At 32.7% G+C, this 22327-nt stretch overlaps 1 protein-coding gene across 1 annotated transcript; it reads left to right on the top strand.

Moving 5' to 3' along the window:
* The first annotated feature begins 7022 nt into the window (after positions 1–7022).
* On the top strand, positions 7023–22085 carry LOC147405494 (B3 domain-containing protein Os01g0905400-like). Its single transcript, XM_086433249.1, has 4 exons — positions 7023–7643; positions 12829–13840; positions 14969–15144; positions 21657–22085. Exons 1-4 carry the CDS (start codon positions 7500–7502, stop codon positions 21906–21908), a joined length of 1584 nt encoding a protein of 527 aa, XP_086289375.1. The 5' UTR covers positions 7023–7499; the 3' UTR covers positions 21909–22085.
* Positions 22086–22327: the final 242 nt, after the last annotated feature.

Raw genomic sequence — 22327 nt, 5'->3', positions numbered from 1 at the left:
CAAATTAACTTGGAACTACTAAGCACTTCCTCAGCAATGACGAAAAAAGGCATGGGTCTGCCTCAGTCCGCAAATCTCATTCGAAATATTTGAATAGGGCTTCATTGAACAACAAAAGAGTATCAAGTGCTAGAAATTAAAGCATCCCTTGACCAAACAAAGCCAATGATCCGAGAACCCGAATTTCATGAGCAACTTCAATTGAAACTCCCATTGAACCCTGTATTATGCCTTAGACATATCTATTTTTAATGCAAATTCTTTCTTTGCTCCTCATTTTCATCTTGAATCACATCATGACACAATGTGAAAAAGCCCAAATTTGACGGCCTTGGCCTGTCAAATTTCATAAAATTCGATGGACCAAGAGGTTAAATTAGTGTCGAATTTTGCATTGTCAAATTTTTTTTTTTTTTTTTGACAAGTCGAAACTATCAAATTAATGAATGATGAGAGAAATTCGACAGCTCTAAGTCATCAAATCTGGGAACATCAAGAATTTCGATGGTCCTAGACCGTCAAAATTCAGTTTCTAAATTTCATGGACCAAGCTTGGCCCGTCAAATTATTATGTCGAATTTACCAGTTTTCAGGAAGTGTGATTGCGACCTTAATTTTACAATTGACCACTGTTCTTTTGAAATCAAAATAGGTAAAACCTCACCAAATCTATTAGCTAGTAATTTAGAAAGAATTATATAGATAAAATTGCATAAGCTAATTGATTTGGAATGAGCAAAAGATGATGATACCTCTATCTTGAAGTTTAGTATTATAGAGGTAGAATTGATGATGGCCTTCAGGATGGTGCCTCATTCAAAAATATTTTGAACAAGATTGGAAATGCCTTTCTCTCATTCAAACAAATCGCCGACTACTTGAAGTTCCATGTTCCTTCTTATTTACATGTTTAGTTAGTACATCATTTAGGTCCATGCTTACTTGGGTTAGTTGAGTAATGTAAATGTCACGGGTATCATTAGATAATAGCTTTGTTGTATGGGATTGAATGCCTAACACCTTCCAATTCCATAACTTGATCATCGGACTAGGTTTCAGCTTTCAAGTAGTGAGTATTGACTTTTTGTTGTTAAATCTATGTAATTAGTTATAGAAGATAAACAAAGAAGAAATTGTAATAAAATAACATAGAACTAAATAAGTTAGAAATATCGATTGCACTCAATCACTAATTTGAAGAGAGCAAGGCATGTATTAGATACAATAGCCATAAGGCACCCTTGCAATGTGCTAGTAGTTGATGGACCTCTGACTCCTAGGATACAACACTCTGCACGTGTATAAACCAGCACTCCAAGTGTACATATACAATCAAACTTGTACTATGATTGTACTCTCAAAAACTCACAAGAAAACACAAGGAAAACCAAATGATATACTGCAAATAAATTCGAAAATGCAAATGAGAGAAATGATGAGAATTTATAGTGATGAAAGTGTCTCTTTAGAGAGACACTTTGTGAGGACTTTAGAACATGCACCACAAATTTTAGCAAAGTGGATTTTTCACGCACACTTACGTGAGGCTTAAATCCGAGATTTGCACTCTTCCTGTGCACGCACTAAAGTTTTTTCGGACCAATGGATCTAAATCCCTTTAAAACCCATGGGCCCTCATGCACATGTAGGCTTCATTTATATCTCTCTCACATTCATTACATTATGTGAGAGCTTTTTTATAAGAATTACACTCTTTAATTGTTTTTATTCGATGTGCGACTAAAATAATTACACAACTTAAAAACAAACCACTTACCTTATACCATTTTGATATCATTTTTTGGGTTCCTAAACAATAAAACTAGGTAGTGAGTAGTGACTATATAGTCTAATATTATTTCCCCTCTCCATGTGAGGCAGGTCACACTACATTTTGGACTCCTACATTTACAAACACATCATATTCAAATCTTTTCTTTTTTAAAAGTTACAAAACTTGGCTTGACTTAGATATATATACATCTATTGAGTTTAACCAATTTGATGACTCAAAATTAATACAATATATTTTAAATTATTGATGTGTAGGACCAAAAGTGAAGCACATCCTGGCTATACACATCTCAAATCTAGTGAAGACCAAGAGGATGAGTTTTGTGTTGTTCAAAAAACCTAAGTTTGTGGTACCTCATGAGTAAAGCAGCCTTGCTCAGTCATGGCTGAGCTCGTGTACTAGAATGGGTTCATCCCTTTCTAAGTAGGAAAAGGGTTGATCTTTCGATTTGCATTAGTTGACTAGGTCAAAGAGCCCTTGTTATATTTAAATGCCTTCTTATTTGGGCTAGCTTTCCATAATTGAATCCTACACTCCAAAAAGGAAAGACTCCGGATCATATACACCTAGGGTATAGGATTGAAATCATCCTCCCACACCTCAACCCATGCCACCTAAGCCATAATCTAAGGAAATTATAAAAAGAGATGTTTTAGGCGTTAATCCCTTGGATTGTGGCTTATGTGGTTTGGGCATAAAATGGCAGTTGGTAGGAAATATTCATGATAGGATTTGCGGGGTTGACAGGGAGTCATATATGAGTTTATTAAAGGTCAATATAATTTGGGCTGATTTTTCTATGTAATCAAACTTTGAAATTGGCTCAAAGGGATTGAGGTTTGAGGGATTATATGGGATTTGAGCTTTGCCATTACCTTTGCCTTTGATAGTGGTTTTTGCTCAAGTATTCATTTTTTTTTTGTTTTGTAAGAATTCTCAAGTTAAAAAGTTGGCTAAACAATTCTGTAAATCACTTATAAACTCGATATCAAATTCAAATATAGATAGTAGTACTTGTCATCGTGCAAAAATTTATTTTAAGACAAGATTTTTGACATCATTTGACTAAAATTTTCTCAATTATTTAAATAATTCATCGAATTTCTTATAAAAAGGAAAAATGTGACAAAATCCTAATTATATTCCATGATCGAAAGTCAATTAAAAATCCACATATGCAAATATTTTCTAAATTAGGAAAAGTGGGAATTATGAAAATTTTCCAATTTTGAAAATCATAAATGTGAAAATTGTTAAATTGGCAACTTATGAAGTTTTTAAATTTGAAATTAGAAATTTTCTAAATTAAAAATTTATGAATGTATGATGAATTCTCAAATTAAAAATTTATAAATACCAATTTTCCAAAATAGAAAGTTTAAAACATTAAAATTTTAAATTAGAAAGTCATAAATTTCCACGAACATAAAGTTTCTAAATAAGAAAAATACAAAACTCCTAAATTGAAAAATTATCAAAATGTGAAATTTATAAATTAGAAATTTATGAATATGAATTTTCTCAAATAGAAAAATTATAAAATCTTCACTTTAGAAAACTCCAAATATGAATTTTCTAAAATAAAAACTTATGAACATGAATTTCCCAAAGTAGAAATTTATGAATATGAATTTTCCAAAATAAAAAATATGACTATGAAATTTTAAAAATGGAAAATATGAATATGAAAATTTTAAAATAGAAAATATGAATATGAAATTTTCAAAATAGAAAATTTCAAATATGAATATAAAACTCCAAAACACATGCAATTTATAAATTTCTAAATTATCAAATCATGATCATGAAATTTCTAAATCAATAGTTTACTTACAGAATTGAAATTTCAAAATTAACAAAAGATAGAGATATGCCAATTTCTGAATTTCTAAACATTCGTCTTGAATATTCATCAACTTAACTAGTAAATTATTGCATGACATCATTTTCAATCATTGCATAAGTATCATGTATCACAATCTATCAATTTGAACAATTTTATATTCCTAAACATAAAAACTACCAAAATAATTCGGATCACTATAATCGAAAATAAATTTCAAAAAACAAAACCGATTAGTATGACGACAATGAATATGGTGAGAAAAAATGGGAAAGAATAATAAGAAAAATAATTTAAAAAAAAAAAACGACTTTCTCCGTGATAAAATGTATGGTGATTATGACTCAAGATAAAAAAAAAAAAACATATCAACGATCGATCAATGACAAAACAAAAAAAAATGAAAAAGAGCATATAAAAAATAAATAAATATGGGAGGAAGAATAATAATTAAGAGTAGAAAAAAATTGAAAACTATAAAAAAAATATAACGATGATGAACTTACCTTTATCTGTGTGGAGTCCCTTCAGGCACAAACCAAAACAACCACAAAAGGCGTTGGAGAGAAGTGGAGAAGGTGGTGGTTTGAGAGGATGAAACGTTATGTGAGGATGAACATAAAGAAGACAACAGGAACCTTGGCTTGGCTGTGCTGATGAAGAAGATGATGGTTAGTGAGGGAGCTTGGATGTAACTTTTCTTCCTCTTATTCTTTCCTCTATTCTTCCTCTTATCTTGCTGTTTTTATTTTTTATTTTTTATTCTTTTTAATCTTCATTTTTCTATTTTTTCTTTTTGTTTGTTTTTGCAGGAACAAGAGAACAAGAGAAAGCAAAAAAGAGAAGAAGAACGTGGAGAGAGAGAGAGAGAGAGGGAAGTCTGTGAGAGAGAGCACATCCGAACTTTTGTTGTGCACCCCCCTCCTATAATTGTTTTCTTTTCTTTTTTTTTTAAATATTTAGAAATCCAACGTGTTCCCTTTTTTAGTTTTCCTTTCCACGTTTCATATATTTTCCTTCTTTTTTTTTTTTTTTTTTTGTTTCCTCTTCTTTTGTTTGGGATGTCCCAAAAATAAATGATTTTATCTTCTTTCCTTTTAATTCTCTTCACGTTTCTTTTAGAAGAACAGGGCGACAATCCCATGCTTCTTACATCTTGATAGTCCTCCATTGATGAATTCGTGATTGATCGGTTTTTATTATTACTTTTTCGATTTTTAATATAATTAAAATTTTATTTTAATTCCAATTTTATGGGTCAATAAATTTTTAATTTAAAATTTATAGGCCAATTTTAATTTGACTTTAATTTTGATTTTTAATTTGATTAAATTTTAATTTTAATTGTTGATCAATCTCTTAACTTGAGTTTTTAATTAGATTTTGAAGAAATTTTTGAGTCTTTAATTGATTGATTGAGATTTAATTGGGTTTTGATGGAATTTTAATTTGCATTGATCGATTAATCTTTAATTTGAACTTAATTTTGATTTTGGTATAATTTGAATTTTAAATCAATTTTGAATTTTAATTAGTCGGGTAGATTTTAATTTTAATTTAATGTTGATTGTGAATTTTAATTGGTTGTTTAAATTTTAATGTAACTTTGATTAGTCAAGAGTTTTTCCAAATTATTTAAAAAAATTTGATTATGTTTTCTTAAGAATCAAAGTTTCTAAGTAAAAGTCGGACATTAATGGGTGTTTCAATCATTTTTATGATTTCTAGTAAATTTATCTGTTTTCGTCTATTTGATTTTCATTAGACTCGAAAATCATATTATAAATGCAACAGAGGTATTTTCGAGATTTTTTAGAGGGTTGAGATTCATGAAGGGTATTTTCGTCATTTTATTGATTTTTGTAAATTTGTTTGAATTTGGACGTGAGGTTTCTTTCAATTCTAATGTAATTATTTTTAAGTTTCGAGCTCATATTTTCTTAATGTCGTGATGTCTCTAGGTTATCGAATTGTATAGAGAACCTAAACATACATATTTGCTAAATTGGATGTAAGGTGTAGTGATCCTAAGTATGCGTAAATTTCTTTGTTGAGTCGTAATAAGTAAAAGAGATGGAAAGACTAGAAATGAGAGAAATCATGGACAATACTTTTAAGTCTTCGAGTTCTTTGCACTTATCATTAGGAATCTACTACAATCAGATGATGGATCGTCAAATTAGACGAATGCAAAAAATGGAATATAACAATGAGACGTCAAACCATGATTCAAATTGAAGAAATCTCATAGACTTAAGTTTATGACTCATGATGACCATGATTTTAAATTTTGTTCGAGATTGAGATGACTCACCTGAGTCATCTTGGTATTATCCACGAACAATACAAATAGGTATGGTGTCTCAAGTCCCAACCATGCAAAATCTCGTAAGACAAATGAGATGATTCAAATAATATTTTGAAAATCCCACTCCTGGTCAAATGGTATTTTGTATATTTTAATTAAAATATATTTTTTTAAATTTAAATATTTATTATGTACATAAACAATGATTTAATGGTTAAACATATTTTAATCTACCTTAATTTAGAAAATATTTATAATTATTTTTACATAAATAAATAAATATAAAACGAGTTAAACAATTTATCTCATCTGAGACAACTTGGTATCCTCCATGAACGAGATGAGATGTCAAAAAGAGTTTTGAAACAACGGGCGCCAGAAGCGGGAATCATTAAAAAAGGTGATCTAAAAAAAGAAGAGAGATTTACCTGGAAGACCTATCTGTTATAACATTTTTACAAAAACTCCCTTACTTTGTCAAGTTAGTTGCCGAACAAAACCTTATTTTATGAATCAGACTAGCATGACTTACTTAGTAAGATTTTATATCTTACTAAGGGTATTTAAGCCCACATGGATTACATAATTGTAAATCCAACACACAATACTTCTATATTTCATGAAATAAATTAAATCAAAGAAAATAATTAAAAAAAAGTTCCTTTTTGAGTTTGATCCTCAATGTGAAAAATACATGGTTATCAAACTCTTAAATTTAAAAATAAAATTCAAGGGTGAAAATTATATTTTATTTTCATTTTTTTTTAAAATTTATTATAATTTCTTCCACTATGATACTGTTGTATCAGATCATGTTTTTAGAGGCCAAAAGTTGATTCGGTTTGATCCACAAATTATCCTCATCAATTAGATTTTTTCTGACGTGGAATCGCATTCCAAAGTTTGTGGTAATGAACTTCATAAAGAAAGGTTATGTTGGAGTTGTCAGAACTTCAAGGGAGTTTATTTTAATAATAATGCAACAGTTGGGTCTGCCTAGTAATAAATCTCTCAAAGATGAAACATGCGTGGGTCCATCAAAGTCACAGATTTCTGTTTCTGTTTAAAGGTTATTTGCCAAATGCCTACAACAGAGAGAGCGCGAGAGGGAGAGGGAGAGAGATGAGAGAAGAAGCCATGGCACCAGTTACTAATAACTGAGAAAAAGAGGGACAAATCGGTGGAAGAACAGTTAGGGTTTCTGATTGAGAACTTTGGTCTTTGAAAACAGATTTAGAACAAGAAACATCGGATAGAGATTAAGAGAGAGAGAGAGAGTGTTCTGTAGCTCTAAAGAGAGAAGTTTCTGTTGTTGTGTTTCTTCTCTTTGTTTCTCTGTTCTTGTTTGAGAGTTTCGAAGCGGTTTTCCGTCATGAAAGCTTCGAAGTGATTTGCAGAGAAAAAAATGGAATTTAGGGCCCGCGTCGCGTGATATGAGAGAATTTTTATAGAATTTCGAAATAGATCAGGGGCATTTTTGGAATCGAACCGGTTTTTTTGAAGTTGTAAATTGACTCCGCGCAAGTGTTTTTGGGAGAGAGAGAGATAGAAAGATGCGTGGTTGTGAGGGTGGCTGTGGTGGAGCTTGTGAAGAGTGTACCCAGAAATGCAAGTTGATTCATGGAAGGAGAGACCCATCTCCCATTGTTGTTTCTTTCTTCAAAATCATTGTTGCTAATCGATTTTCAAGCGCTTTGGTATAAACTCCTATCTCTATCTCTTTCCTTCTATCTAAATCTCTGTAAAAGATCTCTTTTTTACTGCATTTTTTGTCGTTGTAATTCTTGGATTTGTTTGCTTTTAGGGTTTTTTTGCTTTGTGAAACCCTTTCAACGTGCTGAAGTCTCTTATTTTGTTCTACTTTATGATGGGTTTTGTCCTAAATTTTCGTTGATCTTTCATCTCTTTTTGTTTTTAATTTTTTTTTATTCTTTTTCTCTAATGGGTCTTTCTTTTTTCTCCTTTATCTCTTAAATTTGTTTGATTTTGGGAGTTTCTGCTTTAGTAAGCTTTTGGGTTGTTTGATTTTTGGAGTTTTGCCTTAGGGTATGTTTGGTAACACTTCTGAAGTTTGAAGTCTAAAGTCTAAAGTCTGAAATCTGAAGTCTGAAGTCTGAAATCTGAAATCTGGAATCTTGTTTTGGAAAAGTTGTTTGTTTATAATTTATAAGAGCTTCTAGTTACAAACAGAATTTTAAAACATAATGATCATTTTGACACTATTACCCTTTTGTAATTATAATAAATTGTTAACCAAAAAACATGTATAATGAAACCATCTACATATTTAATTTCAATACCTAACAAATCAAACAATCCAAAAGTATTGTTTTCAAATTGAATTCTCATTCAAAGTACAAAAACAAATCATTAATATATAAAATAATATAATTTTTTTTTCCAATTTTCTGTTTTTCGTCTCTCTCATTTATATTATTCTCTCTCTCTCTCTCTCTCTCTCCAATTTATCAAAACCAAGAAAATACAAGAACCAAGTAAAACACAATAACCAATTAAACAAATCACACACTCTAAAGAGTCCATCCAAGGACCAAGGAAACAACTCATACACCCTAAAGAGTCCACCTAAGGACTAAGGAAACAACTCATACACCTAACAAAACCTATCCATCTCTCTTTCTTTCTCTCTCTCTCTCTCTATTCATCTAATGACCCAACTTTATGCAAGAAGAAAAACAAAAAAGATAGAAGGAAAGATAAAGAGAAGATGGAGAGAGAAATAAGGAAAGACGTTGAAAATGGTTCGATTTCTCCATAATGGGTTCGGTTGGTTATTTGAGATTTTATGATTTTTGTTGAAGTTTTGATTTTTTATTTGATTGTTTGTTAAAGTTTTGATTTTGGGTTTTTGTTGAAGTTTTGATTTTTGATTTGGTTGTTTGTTGAAGTTTTGATTTTGAGATTTTCTCAATATGAGATTCACATGCTATTAATCGATCAAGGAAGAACAATAGAGTAGTAGATGCACATACCTTTGTAGATCTTGATAGCCGAGTTGGACATGAAGGAGATGTAGAGGAGAAAGAAGAGGTAAGGTTTTAAAGATTTTTACAAAAGAGGGATAAGTGATGAAAATAATTATTTTGAGGAGGGTATTTTAGGTATAAAATATTTTTTCAGATTTCAGAACTTCGTCCAGCAACTTTTTATGGCTGATTTTTTTCGGCTGAAAATGTCTTCTTGTTCTTAAATCTGAAAATAAACAAACAAGATTAAAACATCTGAAGTCTGAATTTTAATGGTGGACCACCTCCATTCAGACTTCAGAAGTGTTACCAAACACACACTTAGTAAACTCTTTTCCCCAATGATACTGGTGCTCTCATCACTTTACGCCATATTTCATTTACTTGCAACCTTAAAGAGTAGAGGGTATGATTTCACATCATGATCTGACTAAGGTTTAAAAATCCCATCTTGAGGCATTGTTTCGACCAAGAGAAAAACCAAGACAGTCTTGACTAAAACATTCGCAAAACATTCGATGTTATGGAGTTGATGTTTCATTCCAGTCTTAAACATTTCCATATGGAAGCAAACTTTGAACCATGATCTAACACTTTGTTGGTTTGATGTCCAGCTAGTAGAGTTGTGTCACTTCGTATACATGATATTAATGAAAGGAGATTAGTCTATTTCATTTTCCCTTGAAGGGTGAGGGTTGTGATATTATAGAGTGCAGAGTGTTGATGAATGACATAAATAAGAAGGCGAGTTGTTGTATAGGGCAAGTCACGTGACATGTTGTTAGCATGTTCAAATCTTGTTTGACGTTGTGGGGGCAAAGCCACACATGTGAAATGCTTGGGACGACTATTGATTATTGGATGACTTTGCATGCACAAAACACGTGGAATTAAAAAATATAAGGTCAATTGAGGAAACATTTGGCAAAACACTAATATCACTTTGTGTGTTAAGCACATGGAATGACTACTAGACAAAGTTTGCATTTGGGCTGCCTGTCTAGGAAATTTGGAATGGCTACAAGATAATGTACCATATGCAATGCATTATGGAGAAATTTGAATGCATGGAGCACATGAAATGACTCCCGGATAGAACTGTGCATTGAAAACATGCCAGTGAAGTCAAGAAGGTAAAAATATAATAAAGTAGGGGATGCTCTATAACATAACATTGTTGTGGCACGTGGTTTGGCTTATAATAAAGTAGGGGTGTCAACGGGTACCCAATTACCAGATTACTCATTGTACCCGAGACCAATTAATTGGTTTTGGGTCCACTATGAGAGACCTAATTAATTTTTGGGTCGGTTATGGGTAGTCATTTTAAGGACCTGTTAAGAATCAGGTACCCATTGGGTAAATAAGTTTTTTTTTATAAACTTTATTTAAGAGGATGTTTATAGTTATTATATAGTAGTATAATTAATTAATAGTAATTACTGGTTATGGTGAGATATTTCAATATTCAATATCTTCTCAAACAAGTAACTTAATTATCAAGTCTCAACCATTTCTATTTTCTAGACATTTGTCCATATTCCCTTCTCTCCTTCTCAAGTTTCAACTTTAAATAAGGACAAAACTGCACTCACAGGCTTACAGGTTAGATTTTTCTCATCTTTAATCCTTTTAAAGATTAAAACACTCCATTCAAAGTTCAAACAATACAAACTAATAGAAGAGTTGCGTTAGTAAGGATATCACCCTTACTCCTTTCTTAATTTGGCAGTAAGTTCTTTTCTTGGGGGAGCTTCTCTAGTGATTGAAGGCCTCCCTTAGCAGATTAAAAAAATGGTTTGGGCAAGTAGCGATTTTCCCATGCCTCTAAATGCTTATATTTTTCTAGCAAAGAGCATGTGGTGAATGCTCCTACATCCTACTGTTTTGATATCTTTTCTTGGTCAATGTTATTTGCATGTGATGAATTTACTAGTAGATGGTCTGCCACAGGTAGGGCCTCTCGAGTGTCCATTGTTCATGTAGATAGACTAGGATATTCTTCAATTCTTTTGGTCTCAGGCTTCTAGGTGGGTTTGCCTACCTTGCTAGTATGCATTGTGGTTTAAGTTCCATAGGTGGCATTGAGACAATTGAGTTCCCATTTTACAATTGATTTACATCTAGGTCAACTCTGAATTTGTATTTTTTTTGTTGTTGTAGTTATAGATGAAGTAGCTTTTCATATTCAAGACCATGTACCTTGGTGAATGTTATTTATAGATGATGTAGTATTAGATCTTGAAACTGAAGTGGCAATCACGGAAAGTTTATAATTAGGGAGAGAAGTATTACAATCCAAAAGTAGATGCAAGACCAAGTATGTTGAGTGTAAATTTGGAATTGGCATCCATGAAGAGGAATATCCATATAAAGTTAATAATGTAGAAATACCTCAAAGCAACCATATTTATTACTTTAGGTCTATTATACATAAGGATGCAGAGGTTGAGGAAGATCTAGCCCATAGGAGCAGAGCTGGATGGTTAAAGTGGAGGTCTGCTTTTGAAGTGCTATGTGACCGATGCATGCCAATAAAATTAAAAGAAGGATTTATGGGTCAACAGTAAGACCAGATATGCCATATGGAGCTGGTATCTTATGTGATCAAGAAGCATCATATTAATAAATTGAGCATGGCTGGGAATGTTTAGATGGATGAGCATAAAGACTAGAGAAAACAAAATTAGAAATGGACACATTCAAGAAAGGGAAAATTACTAAAATAGGGTTAAATATTTTACTATTTACCAAAAAGAATCTAATTTTTTTAAAATTACCAAAAACGAATTAAGTCACTGGACAGTCCAGCGTTTTAATAACTCGCTGGACTGTCCAGTGTTTTATGTGTCAAGATACATTGCTTTACCAAAAATGCCCTCTGAATGATTAAAATGCTGAACTATCTAGCGTTTTAATAACTTGCTTTAACACCCCAGCAATTTAGCTTTCATTTAAAATGCTGGATAGTCCAGCGAGTTACTAAAACGCTGGACTGTCCATCGACTTAATTCGTTTTTGGTAATTTTTGAAAAAATAAATTTTTTTTGTAAATGTTAAAATGTTAAACTCTCTTTTAGTAACTATCCCTTCAAGAAAATGTAAGAATATCTTCAATAGGCAATAAACGAAGAGAAATTCGATTAAGATGGTTTGGGCACATTCAATGAAGGCCGATTAAAGCCCTAGTTAAAGGTATATGGAAGTTGGAGGTTCTAAAAGAGTGAGAGGAAGTCTGAAAGGAACATGGATGGATATAGTGAAAGTGGATACAAACACACTTTCAATAACAAAATACATGGCTTTGAACATAATTGAATGAGGAACATGATTTGTTTAACTGATCCCCAATCTTTGGGATTAGGCTTTGATGATGATGCTGTTATTTCTAATAATTAGCTAGTCAGGAAAGCAGGTCCAACAGTGTATAGGGATGCAAACTAAATAAACTTGTTCTGTAGTGCTTTACTCAATTGGGCACATCTTTGTAATTGCTTAGTGTATATACTACCATACATTTTTGCATGAAAAGAATTTTTATTGCTATTCCAGCTTGGTGGTCTTGAGGGAATTTTTGGGTGATCCAGTAGGACTCAAGTCTACAATGCATCTTATTGTATATCTACCTTATAGTTTATCAACTTTATCAACCTGTTAGCAGAATTTAACTTGGTAATGTGCCCAAATAACTGTTTTTACCTGTGCATTGAGATAGCTTTTCTTATTTGTTTTTAGATTCATTGATAAATTGATCTCTGGTCCATGAAAACCAAGATCTTCATTCTACTTTTTGTGATCCCATATTAGGCTAAATTTTGTACTTCTGCTCTTCTATCTACTTCAATTCCTATTTTCTTTTCTGATCCTGCCATTAATTCTCAACATTTTTTTGCAGTTCATACCTCCTAAATTTGCTCCGACAATATTGTCCTTGGTTGATCAACAAACTTATCTTGAGAATTCAAGTGGACAGCAGTGGAAAGTAAATGTATGCATTATTGATGGCCACCTTGCTTTTCAACAAGGATGGCATAAATTTGCATTAGACCACTCGCTAGAAATTGGGGATCTTGTGTTGTTTCATTATATAATTGGATCACACTTTGTGGTCCAAGTTTATGGTAAAAGTGGCTGCGAAAAGTCAAGTTTCTCTGTTAAAAGTAACTTTCAAAGGGAGAAAAGTGCTAGGGATAAAGTTTCCATGGATCATTTGCCTTCAGAGGGAAGAAATTTGAGTACAACTAAAGTCGCATCTCACACAATTGATAAGAGTTCAATGAACAATCAGGGATCAAGCTCAACTGTTCATTTAGATTCTGACGTTGAAATTATTGAAGGTGGTGTTGAAGATGTGAAGAAAGCTCCCAAGTCCACAGAAAAAGTGTCTCACTGTGATGATATAAATAAAAGCTCCGAGCCCTTGGTGCCAAAATGCTACACTGAGGTGCCATTCTACATGATTGATAGGGACACAGTAGACAATCAAGGAGCAAACAGAAACTCTCTCTTTGACTTGTCTAACTTTGAAATGCTTGAGAGCGCATCTGGTGCTGATGGAAAGGATAATGAACCAGTGGTCACTGAGAAAGAAAAATCTACCCTTTTTGAATTTAACTCGGTACAATCCCAAACAACACCGGAGAAAGATCGTATGAAAGGAGGGTGCAACATAATTGATAAAGAACCAACACATGCAATAGCAAGTAGAAGAGCTCTGCTTGATATGTCAGGCCTCAAAATGCTTGACAGGAAATGCAAGTCTGAATATGCAAAGAAAGTTCAGTTGGCCAAAGATAAGTTTTCTGTATGTAGTAGTACTCCCCAACGGCCTAAAAACACATCTACAGTGGGCTGTGATAAAAATGAGAAAGTCAATCTGGACAAATCTAATGGAGCCTTCAGAAATGGTACTTTAATGTCAAAGCAAAATGCATATTTTCAGTTTATTACTTTATAGGGAAAATTATTAAAACACTGGACTATCCAGCGACTTAATCCATTTTTGGTAATTTTTGAAAAAAATAGATTTTTTTTTGTAAATATTAAAATATTTAACCTTTTTTTAATAATTTCCCCTACTTTATATATGTCTCTTATGGTGTATCCTGAAATCTCCACCGTAATCATCCATCATCATCACTATTATCATCCTAACCAATTCTTATGTGGCAATTCATTAGAGTTACAGTAGGCTATCTAAATTACTTATTTTGACAGAAATGGATAACAATGTCATAAAAAGTATTAACATCACTAAAATCTCCACCGTAATCATCCATCATCATCACTATTATCATCCTAACCAATTCTTATGTGGCAATTCATTAGAGTTACAGTAGGCTATCTCAATTACTTATTTTGACAGAAATGGATAACAATGTCATAAAAAGTATTAATATTACTAAAATCAATCTATCTCCAATAGTGATTTTAGAAGTTGTACAAAAGAAAATAATTTTTTTTCGGGTGGGTAATATAAAAATAGAGAGCTACTATTGGCTCCCCAACTTTTACTTATTACACCTCATTTAAAAATGAAGAAAATAAGTGAATGGTTGAGAAGAAGTAAAAGTTGGGGTGCCAATAGAAGCTCTCTCATTTTTATTTACTAGATTTTTTTCTTTTGGGTTTAGAATTTTATATGAGCCTAATCATGATTGTAAACAACTACTGAAATGGTTTGAATGAGTTTTATAATGTTGAGATTATAATTTGAGCCAAACCTCTGTAATGTTTGAAGAGTGTGTTAATCTTTAATCGGGGTGTGATAAATAATGTAAGAAATTGGGGTGTAATAACTAAAATTTAGGGTGCCAATAGAAGCTACCTATGTATCATTTATATGTGAAAGTATTCATGTCTTAAATCTTAGGAAATGGGAATGTCAAGTCGCATTGCTCTCTGTCTTAGTGTATTTGAGCGTCATAATGGCCAATTTGATCGGTACAAACATATATTTTCTTGGTGGAAATCGCTTGATGTATCTGATCCATGCAACTCTAATTTCAGTTTGACATACTTGCTATGTATAACAGGCAAAGATCCAGTCTTTGTTAAAGTAGAACATGAGGAGATGCTTTATCCTAGTGAAGAAGCAGAAGGAAATGATTATGGAGAGATGGAGGCTGGAAACCTAAATTCGATTGGTCTCTCATCACCCAATGCAGTCAATTTCTGCTGTTCAGCACCCTCAGTTACTCAACACCATCTTGTATGTTTCTGGTTAACATTAAGTTTTTATTTTTTGGTATTATAATAATAGTTACGATTATGAACTCCTAGAATACTTATTAAAATAAAGAAAACAGATCCCTGGAACACTTTTTATTGCTAATTAAATTTTTTATCGATAAAGGATGTAGGAAAATATCTGTATTTACAATATGGATTGCTAGAATCAGTCTTACAATTTGATAATGTTCCATGAAGTCAGAAAGATTGGTTATACTAGTTAGTTTTCTTTTCAATTTTTTGTATTATTCTTATGTTCCCAATCATCTTTGTTTAGCTCATATTGTTATTTGGGAGGGATATATTCGGTGATTGTGGACATGCATTATGCCAATGCCAACTAATTTAGATAAAATATGTAAATCCTGCAAGACATTGCACAAGTGGCTGAACACTGGAAATGATGACATAAGTGTTAACAATCATTTACTCCAAAAGACCAATCTGGTGGGGAAGGCACAACTATGAATATAAGAAGGGGTCATAGGTTGAACTGGGGCCCGATGTGTGAATACGTGACACTCGGAAGCAGAGGTAGATAACACAACACTCAATACTCTCCCTCACCCATAAGGGTGGAAAATACCCTTCGAAGAGACTCGAACCTGTGACCTATACGAACCTAGTGCTTTGATATCATGTTGACAATCATTTACCCCAAAAGACCTATCTGACGGGGAAGACACAACTATGAATATAAGAGGGTCACAGGTCGAATTGGGGCATGATACATGACACCCGGGAGCGGAGGCGGATAACACTACACTAAAAAATAAGTGATGTTTTGGATTCTTATTGCAAATCTCCCAACCAAAGTAGATCTGGGGGTCAACATGGATGACTTGGCTGTTTATAATCATTGATATGACATAAAAATTCTGTAGCTCTGTTTCTTTCTTCCTTTCTTAATTTTATTTTAAAAGAGTTGTAGTGGGCAACACTCATAAAGGGGACAAATAAATGAGTTGATCCCTGGTGTATATAAAGTAGGTGCCATTAGTAGAGATTGTTACCTTTTCATTGTTCTTGTTCTCAAAAAGACAATACTTCATGTGAAGTGGGAGTAATCTTTTAGAAATCAACAATTCTTATTTATCATTAGATCATCAAACTTGTGTAGAATGCTCTTCAATTTCTAGGAATTTTCCTTGTTGATGCATGTATTGACATACTTTTTCAAACTAATGATTTGTTCAATATATTGTTTTCTGCTTAATTAGATACTTTTCCTGTACTGCATGCTTAACATGAACTAAAGTCTTTTGAAAGTGTATCTCTGAACATATGAAATGGAATATATGGACGTGTTGGTGTGTTTGATACTTTCTACCAACATTGGGCACCAACGCGTCTCTCTGTCTTCGTACATAGGATTAGACAACAAAATTTGGTGCACCTAAATATAAAAGGTGCATTTAAGATTTGAATTGTGAATCATTTCCGAATTATAAGGTTCACACATGATTAGTTAGCATTTTTATCTAAAGGGATCCTAATATAATCTACTTGGGGTTAAGATATTATTTGCATCATAATATTCGCAGAATAAATAGTGATATAGAGTGAAGAGGCCAATTGGATGAGTTGGTAAAGTCTGGCATTATGTTATGTGCCTAATTGTAGGGATGGGAGTAGAGTAGTTTTGAGTATATATGATGTATAAAATATATTCCTGATAAGTGGTAGAATAGTTAAAATAGGTTGGGTGCATGGGATTATAATCTGTATTGTGGGAGAAGTTGAGTTGTGGGTTATGGGATAGTTCCCTGAACGAATAGGATAGTGGGTAGTTAGGGTAGTGTTTCTTTTGTATTTAAATTCATTGTGAGATTAATAAAAATATGCAGAGAATTATTATTATTAAAAGTCCTTTGGGATTTGGAGACTAACCATCTCGAATTGGTTAACTTGGACGTCCGATCTCCCTCGAATAAGATCAATCTCAATCTTTTTCATCTTTTATTATTTTTGTGATCCGATCTAAGTAGGTACGTAACATTGGTATTAGAGCGGTGATCCTCACATGGAAATTGAGTCGATAAATGATGAATTCAAGGAGTTTTGCGAGTTTATGCGGGATGATTTGAGGAAATGTTGTCTCATAATTGAAGAATTTCTCAAAAAAATGAAGAAATTATTTGAAGAAGACAAACTATATCTATTGGAGTCGATGACCCTATAAATGAGAACTTAGATGTATTCAAAGATCAACTTCCAAGATCATTTTTCCAAAAATGTGAGATAAATGCTAATGACAACCTCGTCAAGTATGCTTAAGACAAAGAACATCAAAAATCTAATGAAGAGGACAAAGGCAAAATCAATATTCTTGAAAAATATTCAAAAATTGATTTTATCCTCCCTATCGAATTCAAAGCATATGTCTTTAAGCCATTAATTATTTTCAAGAAGTGTCAAGACAACGACATCCAAAACGATTATCGCGAGGACATCATCAATTCCAAGAGACAAATAGTTTGGGAGTTATATGTTAAAATGAATGTAATTGATTCTAATATCAATTGGGATCCGGGAGGTTTCGACCTTGAGGACAAGGTCATTTTCAAGGAGGATGGAATGTTATGTGCCTAATTGTAGGGATGTGTGTAGAGTAGTTTTGAGTACATATGATGCATATAATATATTTCTGATAAGTGGTAGAATAGTTAAAATAGGTTGGGTGCATGGGATCATAATCTGTATTGTGGGAGAAGTTGAGCTGTGGGTTATGGGATAGTTCCCTGAATGAATAGGATAGTGGGTAGTTAGGGTAGTGTTTCTCTTGTATTTAAATTCATTGTGAGATTAATGAAAGTATGCAAAGAATTATTTTTATTAAAAGTCCTTTGGGATTTAGAGACTAACCATCTTGAATTGGTTAACTTGGAGGTTCGATCTCCCTCGAATGAGATCAATCTCAATCTTTTTCTTCATCTTTTATTATTTTTGTTATCCGATCTACGTAGGTATGTAGCACATTACCACATAACTAGGATCAAAACCCTGACTTCACCCTATGGAAAAAAAACACAAACATAGGTTATAAAGCCAGGGAATTGATCTCTCTAGTATAATAAAAATGAGAACAGAGAAATATTTGGGTAGTTTAAATTGGGTGGTTATGATCATGTGAATTTTTTCAATACTCTAGGAGATCTCTTAGCTGGGATCTATGGAATGGTGAGTCCAAACGCCTCTATGCATGTCAGGAGTGTTGGTGGCGCAAGACGCGTTGCAGATCAAATCAAAGATTCTCAATCTACATATATTTATGAATTAATATCGATAAAAAAAAAAAAGAATTAATATTGGTAAAATTTAATTAAATATTCCTTTGGATTGTTTCTGTCAATAATCAATAGCTTTAAGATGCTGAAGAACAGTATGACAACCACAATCCCATATATCCCAAACCATAATGCATTGAACACTTGTGGGTGTACTTAATTACTAAGATAGCTGTATCTTTTAAAACGAAAAACAAGAGATTGTAAAGGAAGTGCCAAGGTTTTCAAAGAGGAAAGTTCCATATTTATACTATGTATGGGATGGAGAGTTAGTTTTCATATGTATATGAAAGTTTAGTACGCATATTTTTTGTTTAACAAGGAAACCCGTTGCGTCATGCATATAAAAAAATGTGTTTCTACATTAATGGGAAAATTGTTCAACTCACTCATTTAATGAGGAGAAAGCCTCTCACATGCATATAGTTAATGTGATTTCACATTAATGGAAAAAATTCCTTAAATCTCTTCAACTAATGGGAGATATCTCTCATATACATATGTGCACGTTAAATAGAGAGGGAGGAAATTGTTTAAGCCAATGCAATTAATGAGGAAAGTCTTTCATATTTATGCATGTCAATGTTATCACATAGCATATGTGACCAGCATATGCTGTGCGCATATTGTACAAAATATTTTTTTATTTAAAAAAAATAATAATAATAAGTATAAAAAAAAGGGAAAAATGTTAAAAAAGTAAAAATAAAAATAAAAATAAACCTATAACAATACTTTTGGATAGCACCATTCTCCAAATTGAATAAAATTTATTATATTTAGTAATTTAGTAACAAGAATAATAAGCTAGATAGTCAATAATATATAAACTATTCATGATACGAAGGTGACCTATTTTAATTATCAAGTGCTAGTTCTAGATAATTAAAGTGGACTTTACTTTAATAGTTTAATCATTGGATACTATGATCTTATATTAGAATGCATAAACTCAATATTTTGAAAAAGTAAGACTTAAGGAGAATATATGCCAGTGAAAGAATAAAATAAATAACTTCGAATAATGCAAGAATAGGGAGTGGAAATAGGGTAGTTGTAGGAGAAGATAGATTAAAAAAACTTGAATTTAATACTCCAATAGTCAAATCTTTACCCATTGGAGTAATATGCCATCATATATTGTATATGTCATTGCATATTACAATATGCGATTGCATACTTTTGTATGCCATGGCATAATGAACAAGAAACCCTCATGGCATATGCGATTTACTCAGAAAATCACATATGTGATTGCATTTGACAACATTGATGCATGTACATTAAGTAGAGAGAACATAGTTTCATAAAAATAAAAAATCGTGAATTGTTTTTCTTTATGGAGGAGGATCTCTTATGAAAATGCATGCACGTTGTTTTTTATTCATGGAAGAAAAAGCTTTTAAGTTGTTTCGAGGGAGTTCCTCATATTAATACGTGCACATAACATACATGTGCCAAAGCTACTTATCCATAATATAGATTTATCGCATATATCATATTATTTTTATTATAATTTTGGGCTTTTCCTTTGAGGCTGTTTGCCTACCTTAATAGGGATCAAGCCTTATTTAGTTCATTGGATGAAAAAGATTGTTTCAAAAGAATGATTGACTTGTACCAGAACAATAATGCTAACTAGGAGCACATCACATGGTAAAGAAGAGGATTGTCAAATGTTATATGCGACCATGGTGCGACCAGCATGGGCTGTTCGCATATGCAAAATCGCATATCTCATATGCCATGGCGTATTCAGCCAAAAAAAAAAAAAATTCAGGCAAAATCAAGAAAATCCATAAAAATACTTAGTAATTAAGCAATGCACAAATTCCATATTTTCATTCATAAGTCATAGTCCATACACCAAAACATGCAACTAAATAGTCATAGAAATGTCTAAGTAACTAAATCTAATAGTTAGTTTGATACTCATCAATGATATTATCATCATCATCATCCTCTCAATCACCACCTTCCATAACTTTCTAGATTTATAGCCTCATCTTGTTTCTTTTTTGAAATCTTGTTCATATGCTCCATTAGTTCCTTTTGGATTTCGGGAGTAACTTTTTCACATGCCCTAGCATTCGATCTCGGCATGTGTACTAAATGTTGTATGTGGCGTGCAATGCCACCTTTACTAATGTACCCACACAACTCACATACTACTAGATTTTTTTCATTTGGATTATGGTAATGACCGTATTTCCAACTGGGATCATTAGATTTAGGCCTTGGGGAAGAGTTGGCCGACGATTACGGCATACTAATTTCTAAGTTTCTAAGTTCTAATTTTTTATAAGTAAAAATGTAAAATAAAAAACAACTACAAGTAATAACTATTAAAGTAAAAAAATATATAAAATATAAATACCTCAACCTCAACTTGAGTAGTATTAGTAGAGGAGAAAGAAGATGATGAATGAGGATAGATTGATGGTTGAAGGTTGAAGGTTGATTTGATTCTTAAGTTTTCTTGTCTTGAGTGAGTTGAAACCTTGAAGGTTGATAGAAATTAGAATTTAGAATGATTGTTGAATTTGAGTGATGCTTGAATGCTTAATGCTTTGACCCTTGATCAATCTTAATTCTTGAGTTGAGTTCTTGACTTGAATCTTCTTGATTCTTGAACTTGAAGTCTTGAATGATGAATCTTGAATGAATGATGAGATGACTTCACTTGAACTTGATTCTTGATTCTTATCTTGAAGTCTTGAGATTTGAGAGTGAATGATGAATGATAGTAGTGACTAGTGAGTAATTGAGTTGAGAACTTGAGAGTTGAGAGACTTGAGAAAAAATTGAAGAAAGAAAGAGATTGGAGCTTAAAGAAGGTAGTAGAGTATAGAGAGTAGAGAGTAAAGAGTAGAGAGTGTGTTGTAGATGAAGTATGGGGGGTATTTATAGGAAAAAGGGTGATTTAAAGCAAAAAAAAAAAAAAAAAAAATTGTGTCCAATAGTCATATTTCTGACCCTTGGAAATTATGCCATTGCATATACCATCGCATATAAAAGTATGCCATCGCATACTTTCCTGGACAGCATATTCATGTATATGCGAGCATGGCATATGTGCTCGCATTTGACAACACTGATGATTACTCACTGTCTTCTCCAGGTTTCCTATAATTTTTTCCGGGTTTGTCCATCCCCCATGCCATCAATTTGGTTTCCCTTTCTCACCTTGCTTTTACACATGCAGGAGTTGCCAACAGACTTATCGTCATTTGCATCTTTGGGAAGGATTAAAATGGAAAGAAAGATTGTGTTGGTTCGTGATCCAGCCATGCGAGTGTGGCCAGTAATATACCATGAGAGAGCTGCGTTCAAAGTCTTGGCAAATGGATGGGAAGGTTTAGCCAAGGCAAACAACATTAAAACAGGAGATGTCTGTATTTTTGGAGTTGAAAATGAATCAGAAGGCCGTTTTCATGTATGCTTTCGCCGAGGGTAAGATACACAAACCTGCAATTTACGTCTCCAATTGCTTCAGTTTTTCGATGTAACAGTAAACTGGATTCCAACTACAGTTTTTTTAGGTGAAGTATGGCATGATATTGGATTTTATTAATTATGTGTTGTCAAGTCTTACTGAGAGGTAATTACTATATGTGAAAAGGATTTAAGTTCATCATTCCCGGGTCAGCCTTGTCTATTGGGTTATAAAAAAAATAAAGAACAATGATTTTCTGATACCCTCCTCTGACACACAGCCCCTGACACGGCATGTGCTAGAATCATAGATTCTTTTCCTTGGGATACACAACTGCACATATTTATGGGGAAGTACAGCTGTGTATCCCAAGGGAACAAATCTTTGGTTCTAGCTCATGCCATGTCAGGGGGCATATGGTAGCGTATGTCAGAAGGGGC

This window comes from Akebia trifoliata, chromosome 3 (genome assembly GCF_017979445.1).
Source record: "Akebia trifoliata isolate Shusen 1 chromosome 3, ASM1797944v1, whole genome shotgun sequence".
NCBI classification, from domain to species: Eukaryota; Viridiplantae; Streptophyta; class Magnoliopsida; order Ranunculales; family Lardizabalaceae; genus Akebia; species Akebia trifoliata.
This window is presented reverse-complemented; position numbering and strand designations above follow the sequence as displayed.

Excerpts from the sequence above, each read along its gene's own strand:
- LOC147405494 (XM_086433249.1), top strand. The coding sequence starts at position 7,500 with ATGCGTGGTTGTGAGGGTGGCTGTGGTGGAGCTTGTGAAGAGTGTACC. Across the intron at positions 7,644-12,828 it reads ATCGATTTTCAAGCGCTTTG|TTCATACCTCCTAAATTTGC; the intron begins GTATAAACTCCT and ends ATTTTTTTGCAG. Across the intron at positions 13,841-14,968 it reads TAATGGAGCCTTCAGAAATG|GCAAAGATCCAGTCTTTGTT; the intron begins GTACTTTAATGT and ends TATGTATAACAG.